This window comes from Venturia canescens, chromosome 8 (assembly GCF_019457755.1).
Source record: "Venturia canescens isolate UGA chromosome 8, ASM1945775v1, whole genome shotgun sequence".
In the NCBI taxonomy this organism is placed as follows: Eukaryota; Metazoa; Arthropoda; class Insecta; order Hymenoptera; family Ichneumonidae; genus Venturia; species Venturia canescens.
The window spans coordinates 10,354,825-10,368,700 of NC_057428.1; the positions used below are offsets into that span (position 1 = coordinate 10,354,825).

Sequence of the window (13,876 nt, forward strand, 5' to 3'; positions counted from 1 at the left end):
TTAAGTGGATTAAAAAAATTCTATTTCTACAAGTTTTTATTTAAATGTTAAAGATCATGAAAATATCATCATCATCAACTCGTACGACAGTCATTGCGGTCAGCGTACCGCGACAATAAGTCTGTTCGCGCTGGCTGAACTTTCTGCATTATTCTGCACTTTCGTGAGTTCCAATATCACTATATATATTAGGATGTGTCGAAAAAAATTGATATTTTTTTTCGGGCTCCACAAGCATTTTTCTTCTTATAATGCTAAACGATGAAGCTAGCCAAAAAGACAGCTCGAAATAAAATTATTTCAGCCGGCCCACCGCATACTTCAATTGTCCATAAGAAAAACACGTAAAAAAAAACTTCGGTGAATATTGTTCCATATAATCTGTAAAAAAAAAATGTGTAAAAACTGTCAATTTTGTTGAACACCAAGTGAAAAATTATATTGAAAAAGCTATTATCATGCACTTTCGTTTGTCTCATCAAACTGTGTATCCTTTGGTAGATCGTTTTGAGAAATCTCCAATATATGCATCTCTACGGGGTAAGTTTAATGGACAATCATCCCGTGATACTATTATTTATAAATTACAATGTAGCATTATTTTTTTTTTTTAATTTCATGAAGGTCCTGGAGGATATGAGCGAATAACACCCGAAAAAAACATATTGTGCTACTTGTGGTTTGTTGGACACGAAACTGCATCCTACAGAGACGAAGCAGATAGATTTGGCATTACTCTGAGCACTTTGCACAAAATAATATCAAGAGTGTCACAATTTTTAGTATCGATTGCATCCAATATTATTAGATTTCCAACTTCCGAAGAGAAAGAAATAATCAAGCAGTATTATAAGGAAAAAAAACGATTCCCTGGAGTAACAGGTAAGGCCAAACGAAGTTCCTAATCAGACATTCTATTCACAATGTAGACTGTAAGATTAATGCCAAAGCCTAGCTATGGCATTAATAAATTATAATCAATCAATCAATCAATCCCATTTGCCGCTGCGAAGGCCAGCAAAGCTCAGGATCCTCGAGAGAAAACGATCGGCGGATCTTTCCAACCTTTCCAACCAAAAAATGTCCAGGAAAACGTCAATGATTCGAATTTCAAAGAAATTTTCAATCAGGATGAAATCGATAATTGTCTCAAAGTTTCGATCATTGAATCATTTTTTTCCCATCAAAATTTGAATTTTTTTAAACTGTTCCCTGCTTACAATGAATCCGACGAATTTCTTGTTGAATTTTGAATCGAAATTAAAAAATTGCAATCAATAATATTGATTAGATATCTGATTTCTGAAAAGACATGAATTTTCGATTCAAAGAGGCAAATTTTGTTATATGCTCCAAAATTACGGTTAAACCGATGTATGTATCGAATTTTATTCTCTCATTTCTTACGAGAATTTGACAACTGAGAAAAATAAATTTCATATCAATATTTATTGTACAAAAGTTGTCAATACTTTGAGAAAAAATTCCATTTTTACTAATAAAAATGTTGATAAATAAATGAGAAGCGTCAGAACCAATTTTTGTCACGAATATGCAGAAATGTAGGAGTTAGAGGTCGGAAATTTAGATATTCTGTGAAATAAATTTTTTTATTCCAATTCCATGTTATCATGAATATTGAAATGGTTTTATTTGAATTTTTCATAGGAATTATCGATATAAATGCTCACGACTAACTGGAAACTATTTACAAATAAAAAATAATCAGTCCTTGAATCTTTGCAGAAAAAAAAATATCGAGAAGATTGAAAAAAGCGGATAGTGATAAGAATTAATTGAACTAAGCTAAGAATTTAAATTCTTAGCGTCTCTTGTTACCGAACGACGACTTCGGTCGAGGTTTTATATAGAAAAAAAGAGCTAAGAAAATACAATTTTTTTTTTTATTTTCAGGAGTTGCAGTCTTTTTTCGTCTCTTCTTCTATTTTTCGAAACCTTTTTTTTAGTATTTGTATTTAGGTCGATGTTTTCGGGGCGTCAGAAATGGTGAACTACTCGCCCGGTACTTCCCGGAAACTTGCGAATTCAGAGACGATGGCAGTGACGAAGACTGAGGCGGTGAAGGAGTCACGAGTACTCGTTCTTTGAAGGAAATCGCGAGCGACGCTTGTTCCGTGACGATCTGATTCGTGATCTGAAAAAATGACGAAAAATATGAAATCGCCAGTTTCTTAGTGTAGATGAAAAATTCTTTGAACCATTTTTCACGAATATTCTTCGCTGGGTTATTTCCGCCCGAGCAGAAAATCACTAATTTTGAGTTCATTTTTTATCCTTATCATTTTCACGAACAAGGTTTGTTCATATTCAAATTTGTGAGAACTTTACACATAGAATTTTCAAAACTTGTAAATAGTTTGAAAAGGGCGGGAAATACCAAGTAAATCAAATTTTTTATCTGGATCTAGTATAATGTCTCTACCGTCCCCGTCACCTCCTTTATCCGAGGCCTGCTTAGCTTGCAAAATACTTTATAAATAATGAAACTCAGCCTATTTGACATTTTACAAAAGATAAAAAATACAAAAATACGAACCTCGTCGTCGTTCGTGTCGGTCGATTTCGTATCAGCAGACAATTTATTTATGAGCTACAAAATTTTTACAAGTACAAGAATGATAGTCCACCAATAAAATTGCAGAAGAGATTTCTTCCTCGTTCTACTTGCCGTCTTTGATATCTAAAAAAATTGGCTCATTACTTTTTTCTCAGTGGAACTTGAGGCAAAAACAAAAATCCGCGCATCTGTAAATATCTGTTCACCTTTGACAGTATTCTCGTTCAATTTCGTGTCATTGTACGTTACACTGTGGTCAAGGACTTTCGACAACGCTATCGAAGTTACTTTCCTGTCATAACCGTCGAAAAACATGCTACCACTATATAAGTGACTGAATAGCTCCAAAGTGAGATATGTTATTACATCTCTTGCAAAGTCGAGCCTGGTTGTACTTGAACCAGTCATGCCACTACTTCCTTCTTCCTTCAATTATCCCACTTGTCCTAATTTCATGAGTTGTTGCTTCGTCCATTCCTCAACAGGTACTAATTGCCATCAGAATCGAAATCACTCTTGTTTCTCGCATTTTACCTATATCGCTAAATTATAAAAAAAGAAGAAAATCATTATTATCCTCACAGTGAAATATGTTAATTCGCAAAATTGGTACAATAACGTTATGAAAACAAAGTGTATTTAAAAACAGACTATTCCATAACAAATGAGAGATTGGCTACGTTAGAAAATTACTTTCAATGATTTTTTCTGATTTTCATTTACTATATGGAATTACTCTATTCAAACTTTTAGTCAAACGATCTTACAAATTGATTCAGATGACAGAACAAAAATAAAGCAGCTATCAAATCAAGTATTCGCTTGGATTATGAAAAATATGACTAAGTCTCTTTAACAGTCACTATCGCATATTTAATCACCATACTTGTTGAGATACCTGAAAGAAAATAGGCTCTAGGGTATCTCGATACTATTAGAATTAAGACTTACCATAAGAGAATTACGAGAAGTATGTGATATTTTAAGAGCTGTCTTGTTGTGGTTCCTCAAAAAATGACATGAAATGACAAAACTTAGGAAGTGCGTTGCGTTGGTCCGGCGGGTCTGATCTCGGAGCCAAATTTCTGAGGCTCTGAATATTATCCTTGACCCATTTCAGTGCGTTGGATAGCTGGATCGTATTTCTCGTCGAAGCGTTGCAAAAAACCGTAAACGAGCGAACAAACATGGGACGTGAGCCGCTTCCTTGCATCCTAAACGATTCCGCGTGAGACCTATCATGGTCAAAATCTTTCCACGCTCGCTAAATTTTGGATTCGATAATATTTCCTTGGCAAATTTCAACCCATTTTTGCTTTGCAGTACGTGTACCAGTGCTAACGGTACTCACAGCGTGTTGTGTCACCTGTCCTGTCACATGTCACATTGTACAGCCTAAAGTTCTTCTTTTCGACTAGACTCCCGGCTGCACGGTGAGTGAGTCTAGAGGTCTAGAGCCTGCCCACTGGATAACGGCTCCGGTTCGGCCCACGGTTCGGCTGAAGTTCTACGGCCTGAAGTTGTTTCTTTCTTTGGTGCATGATTCTTCGCGCCTGTTTCTTGAGCAGTGTACAACACCTAAACAATTTAATCGCGCCACCATTAGCCACTGTACGATAACTAAGAAATCTGTAAAAATAAAATCCACTAAAATCGATTTGAGGAGGCCAACTGAGAGGCTTAAGATGATGAATCAGTCGGTAATAACAATCGTGAGTGCGAGAGAGATAGCTGCAAATTTTGAAAAGGAAATTTTTCCACATCGTTCGTCTGATCGAAAAAATAAAAATGTCATCGGATTTTTGCGATCGTGCTGCATACGATGACATTTTTATTATTTTAATCGGACGAACGATATCAAAGAGTTTCAATTTCAAAAATTCGAGGTGTGATTACCGACTGATCCATCATCTTAATTTTGAAATTTATTTTTTGAAAAAATGGTTCACCAAACTGAACGATTTAATTGCGCCACCACGAACCACTGTACGACCCCCAAAAAATTTGCTTAAAAAAAATAAAAAAATATTTGATTTGGAGGAGTTGAGGTGATCTATCACTTGCGTGGTGCTTGCGTGAGTGCGAGAGAGATAGCTGCAAAATGGTTACATGTTTTACTCGAACATCCTTGATTTTTTGAGAAAAATAAAAGTTACACCTTGTTCTCTAATAAAATGAGAATAGCGTGTAACTCATATTTCCTTTCAAATATCAACCTACTCTCGGAATAAAACGTGCAGCAGGATTTTTACCGACTGAACAACCGATAGGTCACGTTAACTCAGAGGAGCAGCAATCGGTAAATGGAAATGCCGGCATCGTTCGATTTCAGTGCTGTAAAAGAGAATTCCTATTCGGCTTAATTTCGAGTAGGTACTGTTCTAACCTCTATTCGTATAGCAATAGTTGAAAAAACGAGATTCAACAAAAAATAATAGCGAAAAACAAAATAAGAAGGTAGTAAAAATGACCGATGAAGAACCGAAGTTGAAAGAACGTGAGTTGGAATGGCTGGTAAGTTCTAACGAGAATTTTGAAATCAATACAATTGGTTTTCAGCTCATTTAGAAAAAACATTGTGAACACTGAAAACCGGTTGACTTTCGGGATTTTCTTCTCTTGGCTGGTGCAAAATAATCTAAATTATTGAAAATGTCTCACTCAAACCGAAATTCACAAAGTATTAGGTGACATTCAAATTTTTGGACTTTTCTTAACTGACATTTTCAAGTTTTTCTTAGTTTTGAGATAATATCTGGTTTCATGGGCAAAAAATCTTTGTTAAATAAATGTCTAAATAATTTACGATTTACACAGAAATTTTTCAAATTGCATGTTTAGAATTGAGCTTCATTTTAAAAATACATTATCTTTAGTTCAAACCAAAATTATGTGCTACATCCTTTTCTAATAGAGCACTGCGATGTTTCGAATATTTCAAAATAATCTATAGAAGACTCTTCTATTAAAAAGAGTTCAACGTTCAAATCCAGTTGATTTATTCCTAAAACATATTAATTTTGCAGTTGAAACCCTGTGAAATGTACAAAGACGAATACAAAGACTGCAAATGTATGAGGGCTCGCTTCAATCAATATTTTGTGTACGGTGAATTATTAGACTGTTCACAATGGAAAGTAGACTACGAAAATTGCCAGCTCTGGAAAAGCAAGGATGACGACAAGGCTTTTGTATGTAAACAAATTTTATTTGGGTGTCGAGTTTGAAGAGATATTAGAAAATTAATCGATAAATTTGCTGTTACGATAGGAAGCGTTACTCGCTAGTGAACAGAAGAGACGGCTTAAAAGACTGCAACCTCATTATTCCAACGACATTTGGACCAAAAGGGACAAACCACCACAAAACTGGAACAAACCTTTACCAGATTGGATGAATAAAAAGATTTCTGGTACTTTGCTAGAGTACAAACAAAAAGGGATTGAAACTGGTAAAGTCAACGACTTGGATGTAAATATACCGTGGTGTACAATTTTGTAGCATATTAAATATGAAAATTTTGTTTATAAAGTGTAATATATGTATTACAACAAAAATATATCCAATTATTTGAATCCTTGTCAAACCATTACTCAGCTGTTCCTGCATCAGGCTCGATGAAGTCAATGAAAGTTACGTAATTCATTCATGACTAATATTTAAATCACATTGTCTGGAAGTGCCATACAACACTAAGAAACGAAGACTTTCAAAACACTTCGGGTACAAATCAAATCGGAAGTAAACTACGTTAGTCATTCGCTAAAATTATCACGTGTTACCTGCAGAGGTCACTTGCGTTAGAATTGTATATATAGATATATATATACTGACATTTTTTGTTTTGATAACCAAGAAAATACGCGCTCGCATTCCAAATTGTTAAAGACCGATTACCCGGGGAAGTAAAAATATTGATTTTACATGAGGAATTGTTGAAATTCAGTTCGCATTATATCAGTGAACGTTGCGAGTAAGAAAAATCGAAATTAGTCTGACGAATTGTTTTCTCTTGGGATGACGTATACTTCGTAACAATAGCATATTACGTGAAAAGAGGGAAAAAAGAAAACAAACGTGTATGTATTGTACACGATAAACGGCCATTTTAAGCATGCGCGATAAAGCACGGCCGTAATTTTGTCGTGCACTTGATTCGCTGTTAAATGTAGAAGAAGGGTGGTTTGTGTCATTCGGAAAAATAAAATGAACGGAAGATAAAAAGAATGATCAGTAGTACTACGAGTGTGTGAAGGGGCCCATTTGTTTACGTTGTTCGCGAAAGGAAGGAGGGAAAAGAATAGAAGGAGACAAGACGAGACGCCGCTGCCGCCGCTTCAATTGCTACTGCCCACGCTTGACGGCCAATCTCTCAAAACGCACATTCAATATCGGATAACCTTTTTTTCGTATTTTTTTGTTCGGTGAAATATATCGGTGTGCAGTGACCGAGTGTTCACATTGTGCGGGAATAAGTGTGGTGCGTGTGAAAGAGTACGAGAGAGAAAGAGAAAGAGTGCTTGCGCCGTTGTGACGCAATCTAAAGTACAAATATCGCATATCAACGAAGTATTTTTGTTTTGGACCTCACTACAAAGTCATCGAAACTTTTTGCATGCCACGAGCTCACAAAAAGAAGCAACCATCACTGACGTTTATAAATGACATATATTTTTCTTCCTCATTGTTCTATTCTGCAAATACGTGATTAAACACGTAATGTTATTGTTATAACAAGGAATGAGAATAGAAAAATAAAAACAGAAATCGATTTGATCATCGCGATACGAATAAGAGGCTTTTTTTTCGTTGGGTATTCCACCCAAAGCAAACTTTCCTAGAATTACGTGTACCTCTTCGTACAAATAAAAGCGAACTTGAAAAATGGCATCCCAGATCGGCGATGGAGATTATTTGGCTGCTTATCGCCGATTCTTTGTTGACTTTCTTGGCAAAGTCAACCCGGATGATCAGCTGCCCATTAAGACGGGCGGCCACGATGTTACCGAGGGAGAAATTGTCGGGGAGATTGTTCACATGACTCTTCAGTACCTTGATCAACAGTGAGTACAGTTTTTTTCTCCTATTGAAATTTTAATTGATATTTTTTCACTTATGTTGCGTTTCGTACAATTCAAATCATAATTTACATATTGGGTTAAAACGGTAATGATATGTTAAATATTTATTTAACTCTCTAAAAAAAGTTTCTGCAATTCATTGGATTCAGAGGCTGCGCTTATAGAACCTTTTTCCAATTTGGTTGCTCCGCTCGTGTGACATTGTCTGAAAAATTGAATTTCCTCACAAAAAATAAACTCCAAGTGACACATCATGTTTTTTAAGTCTACTCACCAATGTTATTCCAGCTTCATCAAAATCGTATCTTCGTGTAATTTTATTACCTTCTTCATACCTTGAGATTGTTACAAGGGTATTTCCATCCAATGTTGTAATGCTCTGAAATAAATTAAAGATTTGTTTTTACAATTGAATTGAAATGGCATGATCAATCTGACAAATATGACAGGTGCTGTGTTGTACTCGTAATTTATCTCCAGATGGCAAAACTTCTTCGTACTCTTCTCCCAGACAAAAAGTTACTTCTTGAGTACTAATTAACGTAACGTTTTTCATCGTCCATTTATCCCCTTCGTTGGATATTTCCAGAGTTGGGTGTGAAACTGCCATCATTTTTCTTGCCAAATACGGAACCCCTGTCATTTGATATAATGAAGGACAAAAATCTAATTTAAAATTGTACTTGATTGCGCCGTAGTCTATTTATCATGAATCATGGATAAGATAGCAAAGATATGTAGCTAGTAAATTAAAAATTTTCACAAACAAATATTTACGTGATCTCATACTCACCCAAAGATTTAAAATATTCATCTATGTTTTCATTGCGCTCGTGCAAATATTTTCCAGTTATGAGAACCATATTTGAAAGATAAAAACAGTGCAAAGAAAGTAGAAACTTTGTTCGCAGGAGCTCAAATAATTTGTCACAATAGTCTCCAAAGAACTATCTCTCTAGCATACTGTATACTGACTCATTACCCCCTCCTCCAGTCATTCTTATAACTCCATTCTGGCATTTCCTATCAGATCTTTCCCCCACTCTTTAGTGTGACCATCTCTCACGACTATTGCACCGTTTGTGATAAATCAAAGATAAGGTTGACGCATTCTGTTCTGTTTTCATTCCAGGCTTTGTCCACCAAGTTTACAATGTTACATAGCACAACTTGTTATCGAAGAAATAAAAGCAACATGCAGAAAACAACCAGAGACCTGTGGCTTTCGCCAGGACAGCAAAAGTGAGTTTTTCAGCTCAATCGAATGTTCCAATGATCTTATTGTACTCGAGCAACTTTACACAAGAAACTAATGAAATTTTGATTCTTCAGCATATGCGCCACTGAAACTCATGCAAGCGGTAACGGGTAAAGTGAATGAGATTTGCCAACGATATTTGGAAAATAGTAGATTGGCGTTGTTGCCGCCACCTCCCTCGACACCAATGCCTTTAGCTACAGCTTTTGCCATTAGAAATAATAGACGGAAGATGGAAGATCGTCACGTTATATTGCACGATCTAAATACTATTTTTAATATTAAGGTAATTTCCATAAAATACTTTTAACGCATATCTAATAACGTTTGTGATTGATAAATTATTTGATCTGGTTTTACAGCACGACTCTATTGCGAGTTATTATGCAGTATTCGATGGACATGCGGGTTATCAGGCCGCTGTATTTTGCGCTACACACCTTCATCAGTATTTGGCAGAAAGCCTCTACTATCCTACAGACCCAGAGGGTGCCTTACGCGAAGCATTTTTAAATACTGACGCGAGATTCATAGATAAATCAACGAGACAAGTGAGCACTGAATTTTTCTCAATGAAGCCACCATTTCGGTGAATATTTTCAGTCACCCTGAAAACTCCAATTCCTTTGAGATGAAACTTCAAGGTTTTTCAGATTAAAAGTTTTGGGATTTCATTTGTATAACTTTCATTAATGTACGGATTTGGAGTATTTACATTTTTACGGGAAACAGCTTCACAGCGATATTTTGTATCTTAAAAATAAACAATTTGGGTTGAAAATATCCAGGATGAAGCCAGTTACAATTTTTGTTAATGTTTTAAGGTATTTTTTCAATAATCAGACCGTTTGATCGTATTTATCCATGGTTGGTTACGTTGTTACGCTACTTGCATCGTAAACGTTGGTCGCGCAATCAGAGATTTTCTCACATTCATCGTTTCAAGTATTCAATCCGAAAACTAGAACGTAAAATTCTTTGACACAGTAATTTTTACTTGGAAAATCTTTTCTTCTTCAAAATAGTAAACACAATCATAGTTGATACTCTCAAAAGTTGACAAAAATATAAAACGTAAATAGTTTTTAAATATTTTCCAACTCTTTCGTCATACGATCAAACTAATTCGAAATTGTAAGAACAAATTTTAAATGTACATATCGTTCAGAATTTTCGACTAACAATTTTTATTATAAACGTCTCAAAATTTTTCAAAGTTTTAAAAATAATTATTTCTAAGTTGAAATTGAAAAAAAATCGTTTCTATTTCATGAATAAATTCTGTACGAAAATCATAAAAACCTTTTTCTGAAGGGCTGCACTTTCAATGAAAAAAAATGTACGAAATCTGATAATGTTTGAGTTTCAAAACGTTTAGTGGATAAAAGTTCTGAAAAATAACATTTCTGAACGATATGTACAATTAAAATCTGTTTTCACAGTTTCGAATTAATTTGATCGTATGACGAAAGAGTTGGAAAATGTTTAAAAACTATTTACGTTTTATATTTTTGTCAACTCGTTTTTTTTCGTTTTTGGAATCTGATTGAACCCATGATCCATCGGTGCGGCATCAATTTAAAATAGCTTGGGTAATAAAAACGCAATGTGATCATAAAAAGTTTATTCTTGAATGGGCACCAAAGCTATTGTCAATTTAAAAATGATGAATATTGCAGCTCGAAAAAACTTGTATCTAATTTCCACACCGAGATACGAACGAACGGTCCGTGTTTATTGAAACAAATACATTAGCACATCAGGATAGGAAAAAGAGGTGTTAAAATTTGCGTCGAACTTTACTGAGGTCATTTCGGTTCCCAAGTGCACTTTGAGACTGAAATTTAACATAGCCGAAGAGCCAATAAATATGGGATAATCTTTTTATTACAGACACTGTCGAGCGGTACAACGGCAGTTTGTGCATTAATATTGAACAGAAAGCTTTACGTGGCTTGGGCCGGAGATTCCCAGGCAGCTTTGGCGAAACGAGGAATAGTCACGCAGCTCGTAAATCCGCACAAACCGGACAGAAACGTAAGAATACTGATGATTGATCGATCGGCTGGGATGATTGAGAGTTTCATTGACGAACCGCGTGATCATAAAGAACGATGTTATCGTACTCGGGAGAATAAACGCGGACTCGAGTGGTAGCGACGCCGGGAGTGATCGATTGGGGATCAACGGATACGATAATTCGATCGTGTACATTGCTGAAGCATAAACCGCGTTTCTTATCGATTATCGGACGATAATTCGCGGTGTCGTTGAGCACAATTTTATCCAGGCGCCAATTGTAATAAGCTAAATCGGTTTTTCTCGGCCATAGCTTTTTTTCCCCTCTGAAAAACTGCTGCCAACTTTCATTTTTTAATCTGTCGGCATAATCAATGTACGCGGAGATTCCGTGATTGAGCTTTGTCAATATGCGAACGTAGATTATCGTCGATAGGACACCGAGGCGATTCGCTCGTTCTCTCAGTCCCAATTCACGCTCAAACTCATCGCTCGGTATTGTCAATTCGGAATCCAGTACGTACGCACGATACACGGGGAAGAGCAGTTCTCTCGCGGCTCGTGCCCGCTTCTGGAAGGATTCTCTGCTGAGCGTTTCTCCCGCTGTCCAATAACCGATCTCCGCTATCTGTCGAGCCAATCTTGAACTTCCAAGATAACCGAGATCGGTTGATTTAACTAGCGAATCGAGATAGTCTTCGTAATTCTTGAACATCAATAAATTTCGGTCCCCACTCAAACGGTTTTCCATTACGTTGGCCATCGTAGAGATTTAAGGTTTTTAAAAAAAAATTTTCTTATCGAATGACGTGTTTCATCGCAGGATTTTGAAATGTCCGGTAAAACAATCGAATTAATGTAAGCCCCCATCTGTCAAAATGCTTATAACTTTTCATAAGATTCGATTGCTGCTCGAAATAATTTTTTCTTTACCCTTTGATCATTCAAATTTTAACCTACGAAGTAGACCATCGAGTATACGGGAATAGTGGAGACACGATTTGTCAAATTTTTAATACGAATATGAAATTTGACGAATAATTGTCGATTTTTCAAGAACTCCGTGATCCCGGCGCCACATTTTCATTCATTGATACATTTGAGTAACCCTTTTTCGCGGTATTGGGGCAAATTTATATAATTTATATCGAATCTCTATTGAATTCTTATTTTTTCGTCTCAACAGTAACCTTGAATCAGTCGATTTTATTTCCGGCAGTAAATCCTTCAACCAGGTCGGGAACAACTCCAATTTTCTCTCAAACAGCCCTCGATCAACGAAACTTTACGTGCTTGCGATAGTAGTGGGACTTGATAACATTCGTTTCTCTTCGTTTTTCGATAACGAAGAGCGTGGATCGGGATAAAGTCACGCTTCCTGAATATTTAATGATAAAATATTTTTTCAAAAATGTCGAGAAAAAGTTTTTTGACCGAAAAGTTGGGGCTCGGAGTCAATGATCCATAATCATTCCGAAGTGACGATTGATTAATTGAATTTGAACTTGGCCAAAGATGCAGATTTATAAAAAATGGCATGTGCAGAGCGATAACTAATACGGTTATTCTAATGGGTTTCAGGACGAGCGAGAACGAGTCGAAGAAATGGGTGGAACGGTGATGCACCTTGGAATTTGGCGCGTCAACGGTAATCTTGCGGTTTCCCGAGCGATAGGTGAGCAAAGAAGATTCGATTGGAAGACTAGAGAAACGAGTAAAGATGTCCAGTGAAAGATATTGAGAATGGCGAACACACGTCGGTATAGAGCCAGGTCGCATATTACTTCGGTCGAGCGATCACGGGAACGCGCACAACGATCCGAACGATCATCAAACTAATTAACGTTCAACAACTGGCGAAACGAAAGCTATTGTGCATATTGGAACGACCTAAATGAGAGAAGAATGGAGGTTCAACGAACCTCCGTGTGGCTATAGAGTAGAATAAGAAGAACGAGGAGGAGGAGAAGGAGGAGAAGGAGGCAAGGAAACTTGGAAAGCGAGCAATATCTTAGTGGCTGTAAAAAAGTCATCGAAAATTCCAATCGAAGAAAGTTTCCAAGAATCGTTATATTTGGGAGCTGAAGCAAGGCGTTTCGGGGGGTTCGTAACATCGCGTCAACTTCGCGTTCTTTCAGTGTCCATTATTTTTCTCTTTTCCCTCGAAGAGTATCGTTTGTACTCGGAATTTGTGGTTTTGCGGTTCCGTAACGCGAGGCGATTCGAGTCGACGGTAGTCCGAAGCGACTGTAGCGTTCTTCGTACGCGTCCGGTGCGCGTAACACTTGGTTGAATCTCGAGCACATTCGATCATGTTTCTCTTTCTTTCCACGTTTCTGTCGCCATCCGCTTATTTTCTTCTTTCTCCGTAATTTTCGTCGTCGAGTTTTCGCCGGTGCTGAGTCTTTCGTATGACAATGAAGCGAGGATTACATACAGTCTCATTATACGCGGGGCTAAATAGCCATGAGTCAGTCATTATAATGACGACGAAGCGGGGGGGCCGAGGGAAGAATGAAAGCAAAGAGGAAGAATGTGTTTTCCTCGAGGACCTTCGTCGCTATTATTCCGTTCGAGGCTCGATTCATTCGGCGAATGTTCGCACGAACTCTCGCCTGAGAGCCAAGTACGGCGAGGCTCTGGGTCAAGCCTGTCCATCTACGGTAGACTGAAAATTCCCGGCGCGTATTCCCGTATCCGCTAGTTCCGTTCCGAAGGAAACGCTCTCTCGCTCCTCTTATCTGTGCGGTGAATAGCCAAGAGTGGGGATAGAAGAGCAAAAAGAAGTGTGAGCACAACAATGGTGTACGTGATGTTGAACGTACACACACATTAGTTTTTAGCGAGGTCCGCACACGCTGCACGTTACGAATATGTAATTAATATCGATATTAGTCCGGCGTGGCACGTGCTCGTCCTCTATATTTCGTTTCTCCCTCC

General features: G+C 37.0%; 4 protein-coding genes and 1 long non-coding RNA gene across 7 annotated transcripts in view; 3 read left to right on the plus strand and 2 right to left on the minus strand.

The window, feature by feature from the left end:
• Positions 1-954, plus strand: LOC122415371 (uncharacterized). Its single transcript, XM_043427457.1, has 2 exons — positions 1-540; positions 625-954. The coding sequence occupies exons 1-2, from the start codon at positions 459-461 to the stop codon at positions 903-905; spliced, it is 363 nt and encodes a 120-aa protein (XP_043283392.1). The 5' UTR covers positions 1-458; the 3' UTR covers positions 906-954.
• Positions 955-1,596: 642 nt separating this feature from the next.
• LOC122415372 (uncharacterized) lies at positions 1,597-6,486 on the minus strand. Of its 3 annotated transcripts, XR_006261911.1 has the most exons (6): positions 6,166-6,305; positions 3,930-4,156; positions 3,530-3,842; positions 2,785-3,120; positions 2,558-2,701; positions 1,597-2,155 (listed from the first exon to the last, which is right to left on the minus strand). It is a non-coding gene; the product is annotated as an uncharacterized lncRNA (long non-coding RNA). The 3 variants fall into 3 exon arrangements; XR_006261910.1 differs by lacking the exon at positions 6,166-6,305 and adding an exon at positions 6,361-6,486 and having other exon boundaries at positions 3,530-4,156; XR_006261909.1 differs by having other exon boundaries at positions 3,530-4,156; positions 6,166-6,306.
• On the plus strand, positions 4,918-6,153 carry LOC122415368 (UPF0545 protein C22orf39 homolog). Its single transcript, XM_043427453.1, has 3 exons — positions 4,918-5,092; positions 5,605-5,769; positions 5,849-6,153. Exons 1-3 carry the CDS (start codon positions 5,045-5,047, stop codon positions 6,077-6,079), a joined length of 444 nt encoding a protein of 147 aa, XP_043283388.1. The 5' UTR covers positions 4,918-5,044; the 3' UTR covers positions 6,080-6,153.
• A 106-nt stretch (positions 6,487-6,592) lies between the features above and the next one.
• LOC122415365 (serine-rich adhesin for platelets-like) overlaps positions 6,593-13,876 on the plus strand; it is a 29,454-nt gene continuing 22,170 nt past the window's right edge. Inside the window, exons 1-6 of the mRNA XM_043427450.1 lie at positions 6,593-7,641; positions 8,792-8,901; positions 8,992-9,203; positions 9,280-9,468; positions 10,811-10,954; positions 12,518-12,611. Of these exons, the coding sequence (XP_043283385.1) occupies positions 7,463-7,641; positions 8,792-8,901; positions 8,992-9,203; positions 9,280-9,468; positions 10,811-10,954; positions 12,518-12,611 (928 nt within the window). The 5' untranslated portion in view covers positions 6,593-7,462. The remainder of the gene's footprint in view (positions 7,642-8,791; positions 8,902-8,991; positions 9,204-9,279; positions 9,469-10,810; positions 10,955-12,517; positions 12,612-13,876) is intronic.
• Positions 7,628-8,643, minus strand: LOC122415370 (fatty acid-binding protein, liver-like). Its single transcript, XM_043427456.1, has 4 exons — positions 8,453-8,643; positions 8,123-8,295; positions 7,934-8,038; positions 7,628-7,864 (listed from the first exon to the last, which is right to left on the minus strand). Exons 1-4 carry the CDS (start codon positions 8,520-8,522, stop codon positions 7,805-7,807), a joined length of 408 nt encoding a protein of 135 aa, XP_043283391.1. The 5' UTR covers positions 8,523-8,643; the 3' UTR covers positions 7,628-7,804.

Coding starts and splice junctions, on each gene's coding strand:
- LOC122415371 (XM_043427457.1), top strand. CDS start 459: ATGCACTTTCGTTTGTCTCATCAAACTGTGTATCCTTTGGTAGATCGT. Junction 541..624: donor AATATATGCATCTCTACGGG/GTAAGTTTAATG, acceptor AATTTCATGAAG/GTCCTGGAGGATATGAGCGA.
- LOC122415370 (XM_043427456.1), bottom strand. CDS start 8,522: ATGGTTCTCATAACTGGAAAATATTTGCACGAGCGCAATGAAAACATA. Junction 8,296..8,452: donor TGAATATTTTAAATCTTTGG/GTGAGTATGAGA, acceptor ATCAAATGACAG/GGGTTCCGTATTTGGCAAGA. Junction 7,865..7,933: donor ATGAAGCTGGAATAACATTG/GTGAGTAGACTT, acceptor TCAATTTTTCAG/ACAATGTCACACGAGCGGAG.
- LOC122415368 (XM_043427453.1), top strand. CDS start 5,045: ATGACCGATGAAGAACCGAAGTTGAAAGAACGTGAGTTGGAATGGCTG. Junction 5,093..5,604: donor AACGTGAGTTGGAATGGCTG/GTAAGTTCTAAC, acceptor TTAATTTTGCAG/TTGAAACCCTGTGAAATGTA. Junction 5,770..5,848: donor AGGATGACGACAAGGCTTTT/GTATGTAAACAA, acceptor CTGTTACGATAG/GAAGCGTTACTCGCTAGTGA.